Raw genomic sequence first — 27,757 nt, 5'->3', positions numbered from 1 at the left:
AGAAAATAATGCTGAAATGATGTGTTTGTATTGCTAAAAGAACAGTAATAGAATTTCACATTTCTTGCATTACTATTTGTGAATTCATGACGTTGTGATTTAAAAGTCATTTACATGCATTATTAATTGATTAGTGAATAAATGACTGATAAAATGACTAATTTTATCGAAACTTAAAATTTTCGATTAATAATTAGTTATTTAAGTTATGAAAATATGTTGAATTGATGCAAATTATGTAAATGGTATTATGGTTATTTTACCATTACAAATACATGGTGTATCAAAATGATTGGTACCCATCAGCTTTGTCTATAAATGAAACACCAGCTTCTTCCACATTCCACATTGAAATGACTATAAATTACGTTTTAAAAACCGTTTATAACATAAATCTACAAATAAGGTGGATTAAACTGCATTTTGATGTGGGAATCTTGGCCATGCTCAGTGGATATTGATGGGTATCAATCATTTTGATACACACTGTACATCGTTTCAGCATTATTTTTCGTGAATAGCGAATTTTTTCTTGTACGACTAAATCTTTAATTAGTCGAATTAGACCCTTTTTTGATGAATTAAATTTTAACAGTGATGTACAATTTTAGTCAATGTGCTACTCTAAATAAATCCATTCGCCACTATTAAAGAGACGTGACCTTAATTTCCTACACAGGAGCGGTACTGTGTGTATTTCAATCGCCCATTAAGGTAACCCTATTTGAAATCCACACACCGTATGTGGAAGGTAAAAGTCATGTTTTCTACATGAGGTATGGATTATCAACTGCAATAGCCCGGTTTAAGATGGACACTTTTATTTGTTTAATGTCTTTGGTCCTGTAAGGATTGGACCACAGCAACATAGTTTGCTTAATCAAATTTCAGGATTAAAAATCACACCATACATGAAAATTTAACTCTTTTTTATGAACTAATCCTTAGTAATCCCATTCCGGTTAACGTTTCACCAATTGAAGATAATCTCTTCCTCAGACGTTCAGTTATAATTTATGAACTAGTTCTTAGTAAACCCATTCCGGTTAATGTTTCACCAATTGAAGATAATCTCTTCCTCAGACGTTCAGTGGTAATTTATGAACTGGTTCTTAGTATTCCCATTCCTGATAACGTTCCACCAATTGAAGATAATCTCTGCCTCACTCGTTCAGTGGTAATTTACGAACTAGTTCTTAGTAATCCCATTCCAGTTAAAGTTTCACCGATTGAAGATAATCTCTGCCTCAGACGTTCAGTGGTGAGAGTAGCAATTGTATACAAGAACGGATTAACGGAAGAATTGATTGGTAAAATGAACGTGACAATCCACGCATAGACGACTGGGGAAATATCTACAGCTCCGCTTTGAACCAAGATACCAAGGATTGCAATGGGCACCCAGCAACAAAAATCCGTCCATATTATAACAGCCATTTTAATGGCTAACTTTACCTCCTTATCAGATTTCCCGCCAGCTTTTTTAGACGATCTCTTGACGGTGATGAAAATTTGTAAGTAACATATTGCAACAATGAGAAAGCAGAACAGATTTAATCCGAGGAAGATGGCCATTGAGAAGAACATAGCTGGTTCACTGCGGATGAACTTCTGTACTTTTCTCTTACGATTACCGATTTGAACTTTGTATGGCTCGTGAATGTTTTTCCGTGTTAGTGGCAAACCAATACACACTTCGGACATCTGATAAAGGTCTGGTTTTTTAACAGACAAAATGATCGCAACGATACCAATTGATATTGCTATGATCCATAGGGCCGAGGAGATCACGTAAGAAGATCTCTCTTGCATAGTAAACTTGCTGAATGTATACTTTATACGAAAAAGTCGATCTATGCTGATTAAGGTGACAAAAAACACAGATGCTTCACTGGAAACCATAGCAACGAAGCCTGCAAACTTGCAGGTGAATCCGTTACGCCATGTATCTGCTTGTGGCGGGAAATTATTTCCAAAATATACATCAGACGAGGCGATAATAAGCATATAGACACCCATTAGTAAATCAGAAATTGATAAATTAGTAATCAAAAACGACTGGACTGGGTTCTCGCGCACTTTACGCGAATAACGCCAATACAAGACGGCGATATTCCCGAGAAACGCGCATAATCCTAAAATCCACATCAATACCCGTAGCACTCCGTTTGGAAGTAATCGCTCACAGGTTAGAAAAGCGCTTTCTGGACTCTTGTTTTCACACTGTGCTTCTCTAACAAAACAGCAGGTGGCTGCTTTAGCCACTATGACCAGGGAGTTGTTAGTAAGACCCTTAAAGGAGCTATGACTTACGTAGATTAAAGTGTTATCTACACCGTAAATCCATAGGTTTATTAAATTAGGTGTGTCCAGGAATACACCAGGGTCTATTCTTTCGATATTATTATTATGCAAAGTTAAGTCCGTTATTTCTCGCAACCCACTCAGAGCACCTTTATCAAGAGATCTAATTTGATTAAAACTCATATCAATATTCTTAACATTCTGCATCCCAGTCATCGCTCCGGGAGATATATGTTGTATAATATTATTCCTTAGTCGGATAATGACTAAATTCACCATTGGTAAGAACACGTTAGCTTGAAGATGCGTGATTTGATTATTGGTTAACCAAAGTTTCTCCAAATTATCCAACCCATTAAAAACTCCATCAGGCAAACTCGATATGTTATTGCTCTCCATAAAAAGTTGCACCAAGTTTGTAAGACCTTCGAATACATTAGGCTGCAGCTTGGATATAGCGTTAAATGACAAATTCAATGAATACATATCGCGTAATCCATAAAAAAGTCCATCTGGTAGAGCAGTCAATTTATTATGGTGTAACATCAGTTTCTTGACAATAGCCTCTTTGCCTCTGAGACTTCGAAATGCTTCAGATGAAAGGGAAGTCAGTCCCATATGTGCCAAGTGCAATATTTTAGCAGGTATTGGGTAGACAATAAGCGTCTTCTTATCCCTGCTACCATCACCACCACACGATGACACCACTTCCCTGTCCCCAAGTGTGCAGCTACAACCCGCAAGACACTCAAAGTTACATCTAATCACTTCATTCTCACCTGTTTCATATTCAACCCACCTACATTGCGTGAAGCTCCCATAAACTTTTACAGAGTCAGTACAAAGACTTGCATTCTCCCTTTTAGCTCGTTGACTCACAGCCTGTAGCTGAATACTCACGGAAGTTTGTAGATACAGATTGATAGAAGTATTCTGCAATATATTTCGTTGGCATCCATCGAAGTTCTCAACAGTCATTAATGATACGACGTCTTTGGTGCAGCCATCTGTTCGAATCCTTTCGGCAAACACTTGACCAGAATCACTCAAATTTCCACCTGAGGTCGTCACCTCAATCAAGGTTTCTGGACCAAAAGACATCACTTCTGTGAGACATAGCTCATGTTTCTTTGGTCTAAATTTCACTGAATTTTGTATCGTTTTATCTGATTTTATGGCATCGGTATCAATATCGAAATGACATCGTGGTATCAATGATGTATTGTGCTTTACACAATCTGATTCAGTTTGAACCAGATGGGACGTTCCAAGAAGGGTTCCTATGGTCCACAGTAATACTGGTAGTTTGGTTAAAGTCATCATTGGTCCACTGTGTCTGCCTCTGTCCAGTTGAAAATGTCACTGGAGTTAATCTGCAATAAAATAATACAGTGAAAGGGTTATATAGAATTCTAAATAAATAATATCGTTGTAACTTTCTTCAATCAATAGACTGTTTTACCTTTATCCCATCATGCACTATTCCAGGGGGACTTCCGTTTGAAATGCATACCAGATTTCCGATACATGGTAATGTCGGCCTATACCTTCATCGGACATGCTTGGAGAAAAGTAATCTTCGTAATGTAGTTTTAAAATGGCGAACGATGATTGATTTTGCTATGCATTATTGAGATGGGGTCTTCAGAAAAAATATTAGACCTTACCGACCCAGCAAACACAAAACTTTTTCGACATCATTCGCTATAGGTTAGAAAATATTTTCAGAAAACGTTTTTATGTTGGGTTATATAAAGGGTTTATAACGGGTATAAAACGTTTTCATAACATTCAAAAACATTTCTTGATAACTTCTTGCGAATTTTCTAACATAATGTTATTTAAGCGTTGACAAAACATTTGGCAAAATTAATGTTTGCAAAAAATAAGTTACAGTAACATTTTGAACACATTTGAAAAATATTTTTGTAGTGTGTTTTCATACATAACGTATTCAAACGTTTTCATGACCTTTATAGCACAGTAATATATGTCAACATCTATTCAGCGGTAAACATGCTTATGAATGTAAGCAAATGTCGCTAAGATGTTAAAACTGCTATAATTTTCGCACTGCATCATCACTACCACAGCATCGATGGAAACCAAATAATCTAAACATGCACCATAGCGTCAACATGCCAATCTCATTTATTATCTTCTATAGTATGCACTTATTGAATGACCTTTGAATTTATTATTTTTATCATACTGCTTAATTTGAGGGTAAAATGTCTATTAGAATGTAGGCTAAGATATTGGACTATGCGACTGGAAATAAGACTTTTGGAAATATATTTTAGTTTATAGATATAATACAGTGTTTGAATGTTTTAGTTCTCGTTCCCTCCCTCCTCAATGTCTGGGATTTGTCAGATTTTGTTTTGATTTGATTTTTATTTTAGATTTGTCAAAAAATGTAAGACTTCATGAAAACTTTATAAATGTAAATAAACTTACTAGTAATTAGAGAACAAGGATATCTTCCAATTCTATTGTGTCTAGGGGTTTTATCCCTCAGAATCTCACATTTTAAAAAGGAAAGAAAAGGAGTCTCCTCCTCTTTTCCTTGAACACTTCGGAAAAGACCGGAAACTACTAACAATGCTAATGTTACATCGAAGGGAAAAAACTCCCTCCCTCATTAATTCATGAAAATCCTCTGGACAAGAACCAAAACATTAATTTTATACGGCCTAAAATGAGCTATGAGAACAGGCCAAATGAAATAAGGAGCATTCATCTTGATAAACACCCGTCACATATGCATACTAGGGTGCATCAAGTGCCCCTCATTTCAACCATATTTTTTGCTCCTAATGTCAAACTGTGCCATTTAACTAGAAAATCATCCCCTCCAAATTTAAATTCAATCGGAGGTCGGGAAGGGGTCCACCGTGAGCTTAAAGTTCGGACAGAGGCAACCAGTAAAAGTCCGGCCGGCAGCTATTGTATTATGTATACAGTTATACGTACAGATTAATAGCTGCCTTTAGTGAAAGTTTTTATAGTACTTCATATCTCAGACAATACTCAATAAAATGCAAATCGATTTGCACTAAGCAAAAAGGCAGCTATTTTCAAACATATTTGAAGTCATAATAATAGCTGCCATGTGCATGTTTCTCTATTTACAGCTATTTCTGCATGGAAAATGGGTCCATCGTGCACTGCGAGCTTATAAAGTTTGTGCACGATAGGTGCCTTTAACTTAATGACAAATCAATCAGGCAGCTATTTAGTTTTTATTACTTTATACTGCACATCACTGTGGCTGCCTTATGAATAACAATGTAATAAATGTACTTATCTTACCATTGCTTAATATTTTAACAGTCCATATGAAACAAGTTTGCTAAATTAGGTAGTGTCATTCAGTTTACACTTTCTCAGATTAGGTGTCCATTTTCTATCTTGCTCCACCACTTGCAAGACAGTTTGATATAAATCAAGGGCTCTATCTGGGCAGCAGCCAGGAAATCTGCACTGAGTTTCTCGCCATGTTCTGCTGCATCATTTACCACATTGATGGCTCTTTGGCTCTTTTGGAACTTTGGCTCTTCGGGAATTTAGTTTCCAAAGCCTGCGCTAGGATTGTCCAAACTGCTTTATAGTATCCAAATCTCTCTAATGCAGAATCACATTGAACAGCTTCCGCAAGGTACTGTGACAACAAAGCACCACCAGCTACCCAAGATAATTATGTGAATTTGTTGTATTTGTAAATTTGCAACAATAATCTACAGTTCCTGGTGGACGACATGCAGTGTTCCTTCTGACGTGCCATGGAACGATCTCCAGTTATACAGCGTCACCGATATCAATTCCCGTGTTGCAACAAGTGCACGCAAAGCCCTGAACAGACATCTGTAGTACCTCACCAAAGAGATGGCACCGCTTGCTCTCTTCAGTGGAAGGTACGTACCAGTACAAGGGAGACAGGCTTTAGCGAGAGCGAGAAGGCTATTTGTTCAAAGTTGAACCTGATGCAGCAGTACTAAAGCCATGTGTTCCCTGACCCTGATAATATCACCCAGTCGAAAGTCCTAGCTGGTTTTGCAGTCAAGGACTTGTGGTTCACTATGAACATCCTGCAGATCAATGACAAATTCCTAGCAGACAATGTTGACACTTGGCCGGAGTCCTCAGCTTATCTGCAATCTCTTAGCAATGTTAGAGCTGTCAATGTGGTAAATGATGCAGCAGAACATAGCGTGAAACTCACTGCAGATTTCCTGGCTGCTAGTGCCCAGATAGCAGCCAGGAAATATCAAAATGTCTTGTAAGTGGTGGAGCAAGATAGAAAATGGAAACCTAATCTGAGAAAGCGTAAACTGAATGACACTACCTATTAGTACCTAATTTACCAAACTTGTATCATATGGACTGATAAATATTAAGCAATGGTAAACTAAGTGCATTTATTACATTGTTATTCATAAGGAAGCCACAGTGATGTGCAGTATAATGTAATGAAAACTAAATAGCTGCCTGATTTATTTGTCATTAAGTTAAAAGCACCTACCATGCACACACTTTAAGCTTGTAGTGCGTGATGGACCCATTTTTCATGCAGAAATGGCTGTAAATAGAGAAACATGCACATGGCAGCTATTATTATGACTTCAAAATATGTCTGAAAATAGCTGCGTTTTTGATTAGTTCAAATGGATTTGCATTTTATTGAGTATTGTCTGAGATTTGAAGTACTATAAAAACTTTCACTAAAGGCAGCTATTAATGTGTGTGTATAACTGTATACATAATACAATAGCTGCCGGCCGGACTTTTACTGGTTGCCTCTGTCCGAACTTTAAGCTCACGGTGGACCCCCTTCCCGACATCCGATTGAATTTAAATTTGGAGGGGATGATTTTCTAGTTAAATGGCACAGTTTGAAACTAGGAGCAAAAAATATGGTTGAAATGAGGGGCACTTGATGCACCCTAATGCATACCCACCGGGATATACTATACATATAACCCACCCCACATTCCCATTCCACACCGACAGTAAGCATGGTAAGAATCAACAGTAACAGTAAAAACCACCCAATACCCACAAACAATTCGCAAACATTTCCGGGTGCAAACAAAGCCTTTGTATCGAGGCATGAAATAAAAAATTCCAATTTCTTAATTCTCGATCAAAGGCTGTGTACAATAATTGATTTATTGGGAGTGGCCTTTCTTTTCCCTTCCCCCTTTCCCCAATCCTATTTCTTTTCTCTTCACATAGACGAATCCAACGAGCCAAGTGATGGTCAGAATTCATTCGGCCATTACTGGGCCCCCTCCGTACCAAACTGGTGTTGTGATTGCCCAATTGGTTGGATTAAAGCCGCTTAAAATCGATCCTATATTGTATTATGTTATAATAAACGCTCATCATTCTTTCCCGGGGGGGTTCTTCGAAAAATTTTGTACGGGGATGTGCCACGCAGACTTTCGGATGCTGACTTTCTCTATACCTACTTTTTGCTCTTTTTGCTACCCATCAGTATACCAATTTTCAACAAAAAGCACCCAAAAAGCACCCAAATTTGCCATAATTGGGTGCTTTAAGGGCACTTTTTCCAAAATGCGCCCAATTGGGCGCATTGGTCTCCACTGAAAACCCACCCATCGATATACCAAAATCGCTGAAAAGGTACCCCAAAACCGTGGCACATCCCCGTATACCTTCAACCAGGAAGAACCCCCCCCCCCGGGCATTCTTTTGTCTTAGTGCAATATGGGTGATGGAATGCAGTTTAAAATCCCCGCTAAGGCCGCATCATTTCACATTTTAGGTGGTAACGGGGACGCAGCTATAGCTCCATTGAGGTGTAGGAATGCGTGAAATTGAATTCGTCTATAGTCCAGCATAATTATAAAAACTTTTAAGGCTGCTTAAGCCTGGTCTCATCAGGACCCACAAGTGTGTGTCCTCCCCAATCGACCGGTTGTACAAACAAACGTGGACCACGATTTACTCTCAAACCTTGGGCCTTAAATCGGAAAATACACCCAGCGAACCGAACATGTATCATTACCAACCCCCTATTTTCAAGATGTTATGCGATTTTAGACGTAGTAGGTAGACGTACGACGGTTAGTTTTGAGAGGTCTGTGGTTCATGTCCCCGCACAGGCAGGTATGTCCTGAGTTTGTTTCTTTGGTTTATCTGCCTATGCATGTTATGTTTCATTATGCTTGTGATTAATTTGATCTCGTGTGCTAGTTTGTAATGTTTGAACGTTTCTGTGTTCCAGTGTATGATGCGTAATCCTTTTCCCTTGATATTGTATTATAAATATCTAAGCTTTAATAGGAATTTTTTTCACTATCCAGAGAATGCAGGCGTACTACATTAATGTTCCAGCACATGATCACGTACTTCGAAACATTTTAAAATGTGTTTTCAATTATCTCTGTTTTCCGAAAACATACATCTCAGCTCACCGGTTTTGGCTGGAAGCAACTTGTATGTAATTACTACTAGGTGTCCCTTACCTAATTATCTGTGACTAAATTAATGTTTTGCAGGCGCATATTTTACGCAGCCTGCTTTCTGATCATGCTGATGTAATTTAGGTAGACTGGTCGGGTGTATAGCTATGCAGCATATCGTACTTTAACTAATCCCAAGAATACCACCAAATGAAGCGTGGCACAGCTTAAGACGATGAAAAAATAGCACTATGATCAATATGCCTTCCAAAGTAATAACACAGTAGGCAAGCATAATTTATAATTTGTTAAATACCTGCAGATTCTACTTGTAAATTCAGGAGCAGACTAGCTTTATTAATTATTTTAAACTGTTGTGATTTGGTAGTTCACAGCATCTTACGAATGGTAGTAGCTTTGGCAAAACTGCATTGCTCAATTCATAGCGAGTGTGTAGAAGAATTAAAATATCACAGATATACTTTTATAGGTGCTGCGGTTCTTGAGTTACGTTGTAAAGAGGGTTGAAACAACAACACTTTTGTAAAACGTACATAACTCATTAACAACAATAAATTAAGCAAGTTTGCAACGTATACGATTTGTAGAATGAACTTTTGCAAAACATCAAGGTGTTATTTTTCAATAATATATTGATTAAGATAATGAAAATCGATTTTCATTATCTTAATCAATATATTATTGAAAATAACACTTTGATGTTTTGTAATAGTTCATTCTACAAATCATATACTTGAAAACTTGCTTGATTTATTGTTGTTAATGGGTTATGTACCTTTTACAGAAGTGTTGTTGTTTCAGCCCTCTAAAAACATAACTGAAGAACCACAGGACCTACAGAACTCTGTGATATTTAAATTCTTCTACACACTGACTATGAAATGATCGATACAATTTTGCCAAAGCTCACTACCATTCGCAAGATGCTGTGAACTACCAAATAGCAACAGTTTAAAATAGTTGCTAACCTTAAGAATAAGTAAAATGCAATATTGGCGAAAATAAATAAATAAATAAATAAATAAATAAATAAATAAATAAATAAATAAATAAATAAATAAATAAATAAATAAATAAATAAATAAATATAACAGTATTAGTTTTCAATTTGACTAACCTTGAAATTAAGAGTGCTCAATCCCATTACAAGAGAGCGTAAAACACATTTTAAAGTAGAGACCTCTGAAAGGCAACCGTTACTCTGAGTTTTATGACATACCCTCACTTTCGATCATTGGGTACCAAATGATCGAAAGTGAGGGTATGCAGTGAAACTCAGTGCAACGGTTGCCTTTCTAGATAAATCTCAATATTTATTTATTTGTAAATAAATAAATAAATAAATAAATAAATAAATAAATAAATAAATAAATAAATAAATAAATACATAAATAAATAAATAAATAAATAAATAAATAAATAAATAAATAAATAAATAAATAAATAAATAAATATCCCATACAATCCTACAAATAATACACCTATTTCAGAAGTAAAATGCATCTACTTTGTTGATTACTATAGCAGATGTTAGGCTTGAGTAAACTGTGAACTGTTATACATTATTGTCATATAAAGTGCGAAGGTGGATATTTGTCTATATTAAACCTCATATACTGTTACATATGTTATTAATGCCAAAGTATAGCTATTTTGTTTTCCCTCTTTCCAGTCATACTAAAATATTCCTCACGTAATAGTGTTATGACCCGGGGTTATGACGTCATAATGGGAGCGCGCAATCGGGAATTTGAACAATTATGTACAAAATGCTATTTTTGGCTAAATATTTAACGTATACCTTATTCAAAAAAAAAACAACACCATTAACAACAACAAAAAAAAAAACAAACAAAGAAAACAACATCAACAACAACCCCCCAAACAACAACAACAACAACAACAACAACAACAACTCGGGAACATTAAATGCGGTACTCCAAAGAACAAACTCCAAACAACCAGCATCCTGTTTTAAAGCCATAATTTACGCAAAATTCTTAAATATTAGCAATAAAGCCCATCGTCTAATTTGGTAGCGTCCCGATAGGTGCCGATGGCTCTTTCTATCGTACCCCGAACATTGGCATAGTGTTTTCGTTTTTTATTTAAATGAAAAACGTTAACACTATTAATTATGATGCTTGATACAATTTATAACATGACCAGGGTATGATAGTGCTATAGAACCAAATTGAATGCGGTGCCTAAAAAGGTTATGCCCATTTTAAGCGGAAATATACGGTGTCCCAGAAAAAAATACCGAGCTAATGAATTTGGACATAAGTCGAGAAATAGACATCAAAATCCAAAAATCTAAATATTAGCGTATAGCCTATCTTATTCTGCATCTTATACGCCAATTGTACTGGAATCGGTTGACTGATTGCGAAAAAATGAGCGATTACATAACGCATGCGTCAATTCACTTCATTCCAAGTTTGAAAGAAAGATCATTCAACACAATGCGCACTTGTGGTTAACTGTCAATGGGCTTCATATTTTGTTCTGTGAACTCCTTTTCGTTCTTTTTAAACTATATGTTTCTTGCAAAACATTTATTAGGTTTTGTTCAAATTTGAAAACCTACACAATATTGAAAATGAAAGCTTGCATGTAATATGATAATCAGTACTTGTAAATATATTTTTGCGTTAATGTTGACATTATTGCATAAAGAGTTCCAGCTGGCTTAAAAAATTCTCACACACATTAATGTTTTTGGAATATTTTAGAAATTGTAAAGCAAAGTTTAAATCTTTGAAAACTTCAACATTAATGTTGCATGCTATCAAACATCACACGTAAAGCTGTAAGCACGTGATCATCATGATTATTGTCATTCCTGGCTCAAATGTTCTTCGGTAAGTTAAAATATAACATAATATGTTATTTGCATAACCTAAAGAATTAAAGATGGAAAGCTTCCAATTGCAGAAATCAAAGTTTTCTCGGACAAACTGATATTCATCTTCAGTGAAAGCATGAATAACATAACACCGTCGGATTATAAAATATATGTGGACTAAATTTAATGAGATACACAAATTTTAGGAAGCGGTGAGCGAGTATGAAAAAAAGCGCTCTTGATCAAACTTGGAATGAACTGCATTAATGCTCGCATTGTGTAATCGTTAATTTCTTCGCAACCAGTCAACCGAATCAAATAAAATTTTCGTATGTGATGCACAATAAATAGGCTATGCGTTACAATTTAAATGTTTTTTTACTCGGTAATTTTTCGTGGGACACCCTGTAACTTAGAGTGTTATGGGGACTTAACGTCTGAATACGACATTATGTTAAACTTGCATTACAAATTATGCGACAAAATCAGGTTTGAAAAAAAAGTTAACCAATTTCATATTATAAGATTGAACATAATACGGCGTTGCTATCTCATACCATTAAACCTTTATTTATTCCACGCTTCTAGTGACACAGATCATGGCATTTCATTAAAGAAATCTGACATTTAATTTTTAATATCTAATCATGTTAACCTTCCAACGTCACCATGTTCAAGCCACGTGAACCAAAAGATGAACATCAAAACGAGCTCACACGGTCACACTCTAAAATGATCTTTCCAGTGTTTACATGCAAAACTTACTATAAAACGTCTCAATATAAACAAGCCACTCAGTGCGTTGCACCAATTCACCCATTCGACATTTTCATCTTTTACAACAACTATCCACGTGTGATATGGTATGCAATATAATATACAGCCTGTCTCAAAAAAAATTGTGCAAGTGAAAAGCGCCCTCTTTGGCAATTAGAAAATACCGTTGTGACATATTGCTTACATCAACGTCACGGGCGCAGTCTTAGCTCTCAAATGCCGTTTGTTCTGTTCAATTTGCTTGTTCCAATTTCGAGATATGTTTATTTAGCAACGAAAGGGTAAAATCACAATTGTGCCACTTTTACTAGGAAAGATAGCTGTACATGTTAATCAATGATAGCTGACGTTGATGCGTTTAATGCACTCCCCTTTCGGGGCGCATGCATGCATTAGACGCATCAACATCAGCACACGTGCATTATTTTGTCTAATATCTCTCCCAACAAGTAATACGCGTTTATTAACCTATAACATGTATAAGTGCGCAATATTTGTTTGTCTTTTAACATGTTTTAAGTGACTAAGAGAACAGTATTTACCATGATAAAATCATGGACATGCACATGCAGAACAGCAGAATGTGAAATCCATTTTACAGCAGAATGTGAAATATTTATTTATCTTTTAATCTCTTTTAAGTGGAAAAAGAGAATCATCATTCCTGCATCATGATAAAACAGTCAAAAATATTTTGTATTGTGTAATTGATGCATTCTTTTGATTTCACAAAGGAACTCTTAATAAACTTGATGCTATCATTGTTACATGTAAAGCCCTCTTCCCTAGTAAAAGTGGCACAATTGTGATTTTACCCTTTTGTCTTTAACTAAACATATCTCGAGATTAAAACAAGCAAATTGAACAGAACAAACGGCATTTGAGAGCTAAGACTACACCCCTGACGTTGATGTAAGCATTATGTCACAACGGTATTTTCTAATTGCCAGAGTGGGCGCTCTTCACTTGCACAATTTTTTTTGAGACAGGCTGTATATCCGGTTTGTAATATTAACCAGTGATACCAGTATTAATGTTTGTCCTAATTCAGAGCAACGAATTAATATTTGTGTAGTATGTATAGAGCAACGAATTAAAATATAACTTTTGCCATAACGTTATACAGTAAGCCAAAGAGTTAAGATTCCAGTTGTGATCACCCCTGTATATCTTAAATAAAGTTCACGAACGTGTTGTGTACAAATCAATAGGTCATGCAATGGAGCAAACTGCAACTTTTAAATTGACATCTTCCTTGGCTTTTTGGATAGTCGTGTCTATATTTCTTGAACAATTTCAACGAATGAGGTCTTAAATTCGAGCTAACAGATGCAGCTATTGGTTGCTGGTTCCAATTGTGATATATCTGTACAGGGGGTGATCATAACTGGTACCTTAATGCTTTGGCTTACTGTATAGTTTATAATACACAAACAAATTTACCATTCTCCCAACAAATAATAAGTTCTTCCAAATATTCATTAAAAAAAACCCGCACAAATGAACGCACATAAGTGACATTATTATGTAGCCCAATTTCAGGTCCGTCGTGGCACTGGGGGAGGGCACTTAACACCACCCCTGATTTTAGAAAATGTAGCTCCGAAAGACCCATGAATATAATGCTACTAAAAGAAAGGCACTGAAAGACCACTGGTTTTGATAATATCAGCTCCTAATGACCCACACATTGCCCATTCCTCTCATCTCTGCTTTATTTTCAGCCTATTTTCAACCAGAAAGCCGTAAAGGGCACTTGCTTTTGACTGTTCGCAGCTCATAGCATACATAAAGACCCCTTCGTACGACGTCAGCTCCCAAAGACCGATCATCTCTGATCCGGGGGAGGTGACCGTCACATCCACCAAAATATTTATGAGGAGGCTTGGCACTGTTATTGAATCTGCTTCATGCTTACTGTAAATCCTTAGCTGCAACAACAACATTAAACACGTTAGGCGATCAGCCAATTTTTTAGAGATATTTTTTAAAGAAAATTTCACATGTTGAAACCTATTCTCCCACACATCACAAATCCAAAATAAAATCAACATCCTCCCTTTGGCTCGGCAAGTTATCGCACTTTAAAATGGTATCTAAGTGCATCCAAACTCTCATACCCTAGCTTGTGTTTCGATTATAATACAGGTATTGATGCTTGATATCTAAACATGTCGTTTAACTAAACAGTAGAGTTGTAATACTTTTTAAACACCTAGATGTTAAGGATGCATTTAGATACAAATTGAAAGAAAGTGTGATTAAAGTAGAAAAGGTTCTTTTTCAAATCCAATTATTCTGGTACTTACTCAGAAATATTTCAATTCCTATCAGGAATCTTGATCACTCTGTTGTGGTGTTTCTAGATGCTTGATGAAACGCCAACACTGTTTGAACAAAGACGAAGGGGCTTACAAACTAGACAAGATCTACGATCAACTCATCAATAAACGGCAACGAGGAAGTTTGGAAATGTCATCAAGACCAAACAGTGTTGCCGTTTCATCAAACATCTAGAAACACCACAACAGAGTGATCAAGATTCCTGATATGAATTGAAATATTTCTGAGTAAGTACCAGAATAATTGGATCTGAAAAAGAACCTTTTCTACTTTATTGAACTATGAACGATCCTGATGAATCTGTTTCAAGAGTGAAAGTGTGATTATTTGCAAGGAGACTTTATTTTGGATTTGTGATGTTATGTGTAGGAGAATACGTTTCAAAATATGAAATATGAAGGTACATATAGATAATAATAACGCCTTCCGTTTTAAAAAGTGGTACAGCTGGGATTTACAGTGAAATGTGAATCCAATAGGTATAAAAAGGTCATACATAGTTCGTAGAACTAAATGAACTACCATAATTTAATATTGTATTGTGCCATCGCTAGTATCATTGACCACGCTACAGAATATTCCTGCGGTATGACATCATCGGAAGCCATCATAGCTCTCAAGTGTCTACATTCTCATGTCTAAGCAATAGGGTTAAAAGCAACTACAAATTCACGAGGCAAAATTATGATCTAAATTGAGAACCAAACCTGTCTAAACCCGCACCCACACTTCCATCCACAAGTGCTTCAAGCACACATTAAAGATATAGTACAGGTTTTCTCATATTTCGCATATGTGTCATTAGATAAATTATGAAACTTAGGCCATTATTTTAAGGTTTTTTTGTTGTATTTTGAATGAAATAAAGATTGATTGATTGATTTGATTGATTAAGTTAGTGAAAAGGGTTTTCCAAAATGTTTGTAAAAATCGCAGCCACAATCGTTAATTGAATATTGTTGCTGTATATTTCATATTTGTGTCATTCATATCATGAATGATGAACTATGGATATTCGGATGAACCAAAATAAAACGGACACTTTTATCCAGCCCCTGAGGGCTTTTGGCTGTTGGAAGACATAAATAGTGGTATTGATCCAAACCAGTACAGAAATCGCAAGAGTGTCTTCACCACTCATTACTTGATCAGACTTTTAGATACTCTCCATTTTGAACGCCGACAAAATTGGTTACATAAGTACCATAGCGATTACTGATTTCAGCAAAGCATTTGACACAGTGGACCACAACTTCTTTATGAAAAAGTTAATTTACCTGGAAGTACGTCCATCTGCCGGTCTTGTTTGGATGGAAGACAGCAGTATGTTCGTTATCATGGGCAAACTAGTAACTGGAAAACGCTGAATGGTGGTGTATCTCAGGATATTTGCATTGGCCCACTCAGTCAATGACGCGGTTATTGATACGCCATTTGTCACACTTAAATATGTGGATGATCTCACAAACATGCATGCTACAAGGTATCTTGATAATTTCGAGCAATGGGCAGAAATTAACCACATGCAATTTTTAAATTTAAAAATGCAAATAAGTGTGCTACAATGAAAGTGTCTTTCATTAATACATGTAGTACCTTCGTGAGCCCCTTGTTACCATTTCTAATGTTCGCCTTCAAGTTGAGGAGTCAGCCAAAATTCTTGGCGCTAAAATCAGTTCCTATCGGAAAGAGGATGAATTTGTATGTACATGTAATATTGTTGCAATTCGGTTTTAATACTGCGATTACAATATTAATATACTTTTTATGAATGATCAAATTCATGTTCATTTCGTCGCACCTGATAACATAAATAACATTAATTATCATATTGAAATTAACATTAATTTCCAAAGTTTCACCGATCACTTACGATGGATGGGTGTGTACAAGACGATTAAAATATTCCCATTATACCTACAAGGTTTTAGACCATTTTGAATAGACTAGCACAGAATGGTTCTGCCCACACATCCAATATGTCATGAACATGATGCATGGCGTCTAGTCTTCAACTCGCGCATCTGCTAAGCCGTTTAACGCATTTGTAAGAAATGCAAATATTATATTTGTATGCAATACCTTATTAAATTGGTATAGTGGTATTTTACCACTCTTTAAAGGTGGTAATAAGCATAGTGAAAACACACACTGTCAAATATTGCTAACAAATACTAGCAATTGGAACTTGGCGATGTGACATCTTAAATACCTTCAGTCAATCGACACAATCTGGGCCTTTTTTTAGAACATGCACATTTTCATTAGTTTTTGCAATGCGTTTCACTCTCATTTATTTACAATGTTTTTTATTTATTTATTTATTTATTTATTTATTTATTTATTTATTTATTTATTTATTTATTTATTTATGTATTTACTTATATATTTATTTATTTAAAAATACTGTGCAAACGTTGCTAACCTCATATGAGCCTCCTGTTACCATTTCGACTGCTCAGTGCCGGAAGAGGGTAAGTGCAATAGCTGCCATGTGTAGCTGTCATGTTTTTACCTTGTAGAAGGGATGTTTTTATATATGCTGCCGAAACGTCGGTTGTTTTGTCTTTTTAAATCTAAATTTTGGACGTTGTTGTACATATTAAACAGTTTTTAGCATTTATTTTACTTGGTTGTCTACACTACTTAAATCGTTTTTAGATCCATTCAAAGTTTCCCTGCTGGTCAATTGGTACTGTATTAGTGTGCTGTTTTTCCCTTTTATGAATAAAAGGATGAATCGCATGATCAGATTCATACTTATTTGGTCTCACCTGATAACATCAATAACATTAACATCATATCGCCACCCTCATAACCTAACTCACTAAGTCACTTTTTGAGGTTTTGATTATTTTTGCTAAACTCAATCTTTAAAATATCCGCCTTGTAACAAAAAAACCCCAACTTAAACACCTTAATGTTTTTCTGCCTAAATTTGTGAGTGTGACTTAGGTAATTTACGTCAATGACTTAGACAGATATTCCAGGACTTGTACCACTATATCAGTGACGTTGACTTTATCATTAGTTTGAATACGTAAATCTTATGGATCATATATACCTACTTTAATTTCAACACCACCAACACTACACCATCATAACCAAATTGTCTCAGTCATTGTTCAATTTGTTACCAAGTCATTTTTCACTTATTGCCTTTTTTTAAACAGCAAAAAATTACATAGACAACTAGGTTATGCGGGTGACAATATTGAAATTAACATTACTTTCTAAAGTTTCACCGATAATTTGCAATATATGGGTGTGTACAAGCAGTGGCGGATCCAGGATTTTTGAAAAGGGGGGGCACAAACTTATAATAATCGGCGCGGCAGCGACGTACGTCGCGCTTGCGCGACGCAGGGGGGTGTCTGAGGGGGGATGTGCCGCCCTCAGAAGTGAGAAACTTTTTCAAAATGAAGACCTAATTGAAGCTATTTGGTCGACCATTTTGGCACTATAATTGTGTAAAATTTTAATTTGAAAAAGCCGAAAATTTGCGAAATGACGGTCGAATTGAAGTCATTTGTCGACAAGCTTTCACTATTATTGTGTAAATTATTGCTTTAAACATAAAGTGTCGGGTGTCCAAAACAGAAGCGAAAAGGTTAACTTCTTTATGCATACGCAGGGGGTGTCTGAGGGGGATGTGCCCCCTCAGAATTGAGAGACTTTTGCAAAATGAAGACCTAATTGAAGCCATTTGGTGGACCATTTTGGCACTATTATTGTGTAAAGTTTTAATTTGAAAAGCCGAACATTTGTGAAATGACGGCCCAATTGAAGTCGTTCGTCGACAATTTTTCACTATTAATGTTTGCTTTAAACATAAAGGGTCTGGTGTCAAAAGCAGAAGTGCAACTTCTTTATGCATACGTAAAGGCATTGCACTGCAAAAACAGCAGAACAACACTTAATAAACACGTTTAGAAATATGAAGATGTTTGTTTTTAACAAGATAGGTTTTAAATATGTTTTAAACACTATCTTGTGTTAAAAACATAAACATCTTCATATTTCTAAACGTGTTTTATGTTTATAAATTAACATCCCTATACCTTCACTGTACAAACAAGTGTTTATGAAGTGTTAAAGTGTTTATTAAGTGTTGCTCTGCTGTTTTTGCAGTGTGGGATGTTCCCTCCTGAGAAGTTGGAAAATTTTGCAAAATAAAGGCACAATTGAAACCATTTGGTGGAAAATTGTCACTATTGTGTCAATTATTGCTTGAAACATAAAGGGCCTGGTGTTCAAAGCAGAAGTGAAAAACTTCTTTATGCATACGCAGTTTACGCACAGGGGTGTTTGAGGAGAGATGTCCGGATGTCCCCCCCCCCCCCCGATAAGTTAGAAAATGTGTGGAAATGAAGGCACAATTGAAGCCACTCCTAGACCATTATTCACTATTACTATAGGCCTAATTATATTGCTTTTGTTAAAACATAAAGTGTACGGATGTCCAAAACAGAAGTGAAAACGGTCACCTGTTTATCTCCCCTCAGAAGTTGGAAAATGAAGGTCTCATTTAAGTCATTTGGTGCATCATTTTTACACTTTTATCATTGCTTAAAACAAACAAGAAATGTCTTTAAAAAGACAACGCCATGGATGAAGATCATGTTTCATAATTTTGCATTGCAAGTACTTGGAAAGCTAGTAAATTTGAATGTTTGGCACAACTAACCGGGTGCGAAATATTGGCATTTATTGGTAAATACCACCAATGACATACTAGGAAATACTCAAAATTTTCATAACAAAAAAAGGCCCCGAACTCAATTTGCAAAATTTTAAATATTACACTTGTCCCGGGACTGGTCCCGACTGACACTTTATTAGGCCTAGCATGCACGGATGGGTGTTGAAGTCAACATTGAGTCCGTCGTAATACTGGTGATAAAATGTGACGGGCCCTGCGTATCGGCGGGCCCGCAGTAATTTCACAGGCTTTTGGGCAGAGGACTCGCCTTCAAGCAATGCCTAAAATAATCACAGACAAGTATAGGCTTGGGCCCACTCAATTACGTGCAAATATTTGCCCCCTTCTTCTCACCTGGTCTTCTCCATTTCCTCTTCTTTTTCTCATTTTCGCCCTTTCTCTTCTCTCCTTTCTTCATTTCTTTTAGCGTGAAGGGGCTGGCATGGGCACGGGCCAGTGTGCCGTTCCATCTGGATCCGCGCCTGGTCCAAAAAAAGAAGCCTATTGACTTTTTTATCCATACGCGGAGGGAGGGTGTCTGAGGGAGGATGCGCCCCTCATAATATTTGGAAAAAAATAAAAATAAAGGCCGAATTAAAGCCAATTCATGGACCATGAAATGGGTACCGTCCGGTGTGCCCCTGCATGCATCCGCCACTGGCATGGGAGGCCGTTGATGTAAAAAATGAAAAGTAAATCAAAGGGTTTTATTTTTTTCCAACAAAATTGTAAAAAAAAATTAGGACCCTCGAAAAGGGGGGGGGGGCACGGGCCCGGTGTGCCCATGCCTGGATCCGCGCCTGTGTACAAGAAAATTAAATCCCCATCATTATACCTGAAACGGTGTTTTTTTTTTGCTCCTGAAACGTCGGTTGTTTTGTCGTTGTTTTTGTACATATTAAACAGTTTGTAACCTTTATTTTCCTTGGTTGTGTACGCTACTTACATCCTTTTTAGATCCATTGAATGTTTCCCTGCTGGTCAATTGGTACTGTTTTAGTTTGCTTTTTTGCCCTTTTATGAATGAAAGAATGAATCGTATATGATCAGATTCATACTCATTTCGTCTCACCTGATAACATCAATAACATTAACATAACATAACCTAACTCCCATTTTGAGGTTTTGATTATTTTTGCTAAACTCAATCTTTAAAATATCCACCTTGTAACAAAAAAAACCCCAACTCAAACACCTTTGCTATTTGTGAGTGTGACTTAGACAATTAATTTCAATGACTTAGACAGATATTCCAGGACTTGTACCACTATATCAGTGACCATGGTGACGTTGTCTTTATCAATATATACCTACTTTAATTTCAATACCACCAACACTACACCAACATAACCAAATTGTCTCAGTCATTGTCCAATTTGTTTTTCACTTTTTTGCCTTTTTTTTAAATATATATAACACTGAACAAAAAATTACTTAGGTAATTAGGTTATGAGGGTGACAATATTGGAATTTACATTGCTTTCTAAAGTTTCGCCGATCATTTGCAATATATGGGTGTGTACAAGAAAATTAAATCCTCATTATTATACCTGCAACGTGTCAGACCATTTTGAATAGACTAGCGCAGAATGGTTCTGCCCACACGTCCAATATGTCATGAACATGATGAATGGCGTCTAGTCTTCAACTCGCGCATCTGGTAAGCCGTTTAACGCATTTGTAACAAATGCAAATAATAAATATATATGCAATACCTTATTAAATTGGTATAAAGGTATTTTACCACTCTTTAAAGGTGACAATAAGCATAATAGTGAAAACACACACTGTCAAATATTGCTAATAATTATTAGTAATCGGAACTTGGAGATGTGACATTTTAAATACCACCGGTCAATTATTATGATCTACAATCAACGAAATTAATAGTTGGCACACCTTGATAATATGTTGTAACTCTTCATTGCCGCTCTGATAATTCAGTAAAATTAGTATAACTATGTTTGATGAGAAGTACAAACATTCTCCTTTCCCCTTCCCTCTCCTATTCCCCCCTCAATCAATGTTGGGGAGACTGGAGAGCCCAATGGAAAAAGTGCTTTCATCAACATTGAACTGGGGGAGAGGGGTGGCGATTTACATTTAGCATGCCAGAGTGTGCCAACATTAATTTCGTTGATTGTAGACCTTTTTCAGAACATGCACATTTATTCATTTCAGTTACTTCTACTTCTACTATTGTTTCATTATTTACAATGTTTATTTATTTATATACATTTTACTTCTAAAAGAGATGCAGTATTTGTATTATTGTATGGAATATTTATTCATTTGAATCAATCCATTTTGTGCAATGGGGACAAATGTCATAATAATTAGATGTGCCGAGATAGTATTAATTCGACCATCCGCATCATGAATATTGTCCGGCAAAATATTTGCCAGTAATTCGTGTTGAAACCCCACTGTTGAAACATTACATTATTATTTTAAAAAAATTGAAGATGGAATAAGATTAACACATAGACCCAGCCAGGGCAGTCGCTAGAGGGCGGTATGGGGGGGGTGACACACCAATACACAATTTTGTCGGTAAAATTGACTGTTGTCGTCAAAACCATGTGACTGTCGGCAAATGTAATCAAAGGTATGTGTGATTGTTGGCACATTGAAAGAGTCACATTAAAGGTTATTGTGCTACGATATTGTGCTGTTGTTACGTAATAAACCTATTGTTAATGTTATAGAAGTTACTAGTTAAAAAAAATGGTTAAAAATATTAACCATAATATTAACCAAAAATGCCTCTACCCTAACTTGATTCATTTTCGCATTTAGCCCTTCGGACTAATGGACTGTACCCAATTATACTATACTGACATGATCAAACACATCTCCTTCCATGTCTTATCACTTGGCTATTTTAATATTACACGATTCATATAAATATTTAATTCGTATTATTTGTATGACTATCAAAGAATTACATAGATATCAATGCCATATGGGGGATATCTCCACAGTGTGGTCATGGTGGCGTAGTTGAATAACAGATGTCGGATGTTCGTACACCATGAATAACCCTCAAAGTGATAGAAAAAATATTTATAAAAAATAAATAAACAGACAATCAGATTTGAAGTCAACATAACTAATCACAGAAGTATAAACATGCAAACATATAATTTTGTTATAGTAGTTCTTGAGAGTTTTGCTATAGAAAAAGATATTGTGAGTTAGTGTGATAAGTGTAAGTAGACTATCCATATCCTATGTGATATAACATGTGCAAACTGTAGGGTTTTCCTTTTTAATAGACACGAAAAGGTACACCAACCGGAACAAATGCCGTGTTACAATGTGAATGTAATTGCATAGGTTAATATAAAAGTTGAAATTACAATATGCTGACTTTATTACTTATATAGCGATACCGTCATACATTTATTGGATCATTCAAACAGAAAATGGACATACTTATTCAAATAAATCAAAGTCTAAGTTGCATGTCAAATCACTATTTTATATAGTTTTGATATGGTACTTTTATAATTAAGGCGACGCGGTCTATTGTTGGTCGAAGCAGCCAAAAATATTTCATCATCTGCATCAATATTGACATTTAACAATTTGATGTTTTGTAAAAGTTCATTCTACAAATCATATGCTTTGAAAACTTGCTTGATTTATGTTGTTAATAAGTTATCTACGTTTTACAAAAATGTTGTTGTTTCAGCCCTCTTTACAACATACCTCAAGAACCACAGGACCTACAAAAGTATATCTGTGATATTTGAATTCTTTAACACGCTCGCTATGAAATGATCAATGCAATTTTTTTAATGCAACAGTTTAAAATAGTTGCTAACCTTAATATCAATATTCTATATGCCTAAATTTAATACGCTTTTATTTTGTTTTAATTTCAGATTCATTTAATTTACTTTTAATTTTATTTAGTTGTTAAAATATTTATTAATAAATCTGATAGACATCCTATGCATAATAAACACATATTGGAAGAAGGCAAAGTGTCTAGTAGCGCTAATGTAATTAATCTATGAATTCATGTAGAGTTTTAACCTTAGAATTGCAGGAGTGAAATTCACGAACCAATTAACACGCAACACGACAATGTCGTTGACCGAGGTATGGGTCAATCGAGTTAAGAGAATTATGATATTGAATAGGGGGCAATTATGTAGTTATGCCGTATAGTTATGAGCGTAACGAGATCTGAAATTTCCTTTTTCTTGATTATCTGATTATTGTTCAAATAATTTCATTATCGTGTGCATAAATATGTTTTTAAGGGTCAGATTTAGTTAGAACATAATAGTGCCTACCAATATTACCAAACGGCTTTGGTCAATCATACCACACTGCAACTTAAGGTTGCAGAACCAATACACTATCACACATACTCACCAAAAGAAACACACGCACCCCCACCCATCGTACGAAGTGGGAGCACTACGGGGGCAAGGGGGTATTTCCCCAAATATTTTTTCTCCCCCCCCCCCAATTTTAACAAAAATTACGAAATGTTCACTTTTTGAAGCAATTGTAAGCAAATTTGTTGATTTTGTCCCCCTGACATTCACTTTGCCGCCAAATGGCGCCAAATAAATCCTGGCGCGTCCACTGTTCGTACGCGCCCAAAACATCCCATACATATACACCCCCACACCCCCACCCAGACACACCCCATACAACATACCCCTACGAATTAAGGCAATGGTTTATTTATAGTAGACTTTCCACATCATTAGACCCGCTGAAAACGATATTTATTCGAGAAGTGTACTAAAGATGTATAACGTATAGACGAATCCAATTTCATGCATTCCTACATCTCCATCTTACCTGACATGTAAAATGATGCGGCCTTGGCGGGGATTTTAAACTGCATTCCATCACCCGTGTTTATACACGTATATATTTAAGAATTATTAAATTTTACAACATAGTACAGTATAACATCGATTTTTAAGCGGCTTTCATCCACCTAATTGGGCAGTCACAACACCAGATTGGTGCAAAGGCAAGGGGACCCAGTAATGGCCGAATGAATTCTGACCATAACTTGGCTCGTTGGATCGTCTATACACACCCCATACAATTACACAAACGCACACGAATACACACAAAATATCGATATGCCTTTATTATTGACACAATCAAAGGCACGCGTACTGTAAATTACCTATGCCCCAGAGACTAATCACTTACCCACAGACACAGATATCTTTTTAAAACGCTAAAAACACATTATGCGCGTGTTTTGGTTTTTGTCAAAATGTTTAATAATATTTAAATGCCGGGCTATGTAAAGGTCATAAAAATTTATAAAAACGTTTGACATAACACAACAACAACAACAACAACAACAATATTATACAATGTTTTCGAAACTGGCAAACGTTTTTGCCAAATATTTTGTTAACACTTTTTAAGTGTTATTGTTATTGCATGTTATTTTATAAAACGTTTTATACCCTTTAATAACCCGACATACGAAACTTGCACATACATACTTGCGTAAACTTTTTACAAAAATGACCCATGATAGTACCATATTCAATAAAGTTACTTACCGTTGATGGTATCACCCATTGTAAGTAGAAGGCTAATAAAAGAGATACTAGTATAATTCCATCTCCTCGTTGTCTATAAATCGCATAAAACCAGTAAAGTAAATCTAAGTAAAATTAAAAAGAATAGTCCATCAGCATCATCTGCAAAACGAAGCATCACCTCGGATCTTCAGGCTCATACTATAATTTACGACGTAAGCGCATGTAAGATGTGAATTCAATAGCTGGCGTCCAGTAATGCGATATGTTATATGTTTAATATTCCGGTGTTTAAAGAAATATAAGCAAAGAGGTCCCGTATTGACGCGTGTAGCTGGTTTCATCATGTTCATTGATAGCCGCTTCCATTGGGTGGCCGCTCCACTGGGCAGTGTATAACCCTAACTTTGCGGAAAGCGATTGGATGACCAAGTTGACAAGATATTTAAAACTGTCACATGTTTACATGTTCATGATCAAAATTTGAAATCCAGATAAAGATGTATAATTCTGTTGAGTACAACCATTGCTAGTGTTGGTTCATGAGTTCAAAAAATTACTTACATTTTGGCGCCTTAATTTGTGGAAGATAATGAGGTATATAAAATATAATGTACAGCCCACTGGATAATCATGGTAATGTTAAACACGACGCGATCCTCTCTCACTCTCTATTTTCAGAAAATGTGTTAAGAATTTGCTCCGTCCTGCGTCATGATATCTTATACGGCAGAAACAAAACGCCTGGCTATTTGTAACATATATGCCTTTCTCGTGGCTACCCCATGCTATGTGGTATCTGGTATTATATCCGTGGTATGAAGTTCGTTAGCGTGGAGAATTTGTCAATCTAGCGCCGTGCTAATTCGGGAACTAGCCAAGTTAACCTGCTGCCACGGTATGCTTGATTTTTGATGTTGTTAATATTATATAAACTATGAGATAACATGGTTTATTATAGCTCAAGCTTTAAATGCACAATGTGTTTCAATTTGAAAGTATTATTCATGTTATTCGAATGAATGGCATCCCAAATCGGCTTTAGGGGATATCTATTTATCTATTTATCTATATATAATAATATCCCAGCAAACACAAAACGTTTTCGACATCATTCGCAAAAGGTTACAAAAGGTTGTCAGAAAACGTTTAAATGTCGGGTTATATAAAGGATACATTAATGGTATAAAACGTTTTCATAACATTAAATAACATTTGTTGATAATTTACTGCACAGCAAACATAAATTTTTTACAGAAAACTTTTAAATGTCGGGTTATATAAAGGGTATAAAAACATTTTAATAACATTCCAAAAACATTTTTGAAAACATGGTACAAATCATTCTAAACGGAATATTATTTTGGGGTTGAAAAATATTTTGCAAAAAATGTTTGCCCAAAATATTTACAATAACGTTTTTAAAATGTTTTCACGACCTTTATATAACCCGACATTTAAATGTTATTAAAACGTTTTGTAAAAAACATTTTAAGAACATTTCTGTATTTGCTGGGTGCAAATATTTTAACATAATGTTATTTAAGTGTTGACAAAATATTTGGCCAAAAATGTTTGCAAAATTATGACATTTCGAAAACATTTTAAAATATTGTTGTAGTGTGTTTTCATACAAAACGTTTTAAAACGATTTCATGACCTTTATATAGCCCGACATTTTAATGTTATTAAAACGTTTTTACCTAAACCAAAACCCAAAATATAACTTATTTAAAACGTTTTAATCAAACTGGCGTCAAGAGGATACTAATATGTATAGGAACAAGAACTGTAGTCATGTGAGTGTGTACGTCTTCTATACTAAACATAAGTATTGCAACATCGCCAGGTTTTCGGTTAAAAATCGCCTCCATCAATTTTGCTTTAGGCAATATACCGTAAAACCTCGTCTACAAGCACATAGAGTGCTTTTGATGAAAGCTAAATTTTGAAAATTTATGCAACATCTCCAGGTTTTCGGTTAAAATTCGCCTCCATCAATTTGCTTTAGGCAACATACCGTAAAACCTCGTCTACAAGCACATAGAGTGCTTTTGATGAAAGCTAAACTTTGAACATTTAACACCATTTAACATTATGCAATTCGAGCAAATAAATTACCGATACAAGCATATACAAACAAGTACTATCGCAAGATAAATGTATTGTATTGGCATATTAACGGTACTGATTTAGCTTTAATAAAAACACTATATATGCTTGTAGACGAGGTTTTAAGTTATGTCAAGATTATTCCAATGACACAGTTAAGACCTAGTCACAGGGAGAAGTGGTGTTCAATTTGGTGGTAAAATATTTAGGTTACGAGAGCTTAAAATGACGGAAGTCGGGATGCATATTGCAGATACGGTGAGGCTTTGGGGTCATAGAATATCTGTAAGGATCCTGTATTATGGGAGCCAAAGTGTGTATTTGGCTTTGATGAGGTGTTCAGGGAAATGGTGACGTTAGAAAGTAGCATAGAAGAGGTGGTCAGAAGAAACCAACTTGACATGAAGGACAGAAGACACACTCATAGAAATTGTTCATTGGCATTACTCAGTAAGTTGATGTAAGTCGTTGCGTCAACTTTCCGAGTAATGCCAACGCGTACAATTTAGAGTAACGCTGACTCGATATCATTATGTTGGTCGCACTCATTTGCACTTCATTTATTGAGTTGTTACAACTGAAACTGATACATGTCATGATATAGGACAGAAAAAAAATCGGCTTTGATGAAAAAAAAAAACTTGTGTAGTGTAAAGTAACCATATTCGAAAAATTGGAGGAG

At 35.6% G+C, this 27,757-nt stretch overlaps 1 protein-coding gene across 1 annotated transcript; it reads right to left on the bottom strand.

The window, feature by feature from the left end:
* Positions 1 to 219: 219 nt before the first annotated feature.
* On the bottom strand, positions 220 to 25,855 carry LOC140146646 (uncharacterized). The gene is made up of 2 exons (XM_072168516.1): positions 24,985 to 25,855; positions 220 to 3,677 (listed from the first exon to the last, which is right to left on the bottom strand). Exon 2 carries the CDS (start codon positions 3,625 to 3,627, stop codon positions 1,183 to 1,185), a length of 2,445 nt encoding a protein of 814 aa, XP_072024617.1. The 5' UTR covers positions 3,628 to 3,677; positions 24,985 to 25,855; the 3' UTR covers positions 220 to 1,182.
* Positions 25,856 to 27,757: the final 1,902 nt, after the last annotated feature.

The sequence above is a fragment of the Amphiura filiformis genome, chromosome 2, assembly GCF_039555335.1.
Source record: "Amphiura filiformis chromosome 2, Afil_fr2py, whole genome shotgun sequence".
NCBI lineage: Eukaryota > Metazoa > Echinodermata > Ophiuroidea > Amphilepidida > Amphiuridae > Amphiura > Amphiura filiformis.
Note: the sequence above shows the minus strand (reverse complement) of the source record. Positions and strands in the feature narration are given on the sequence as shown.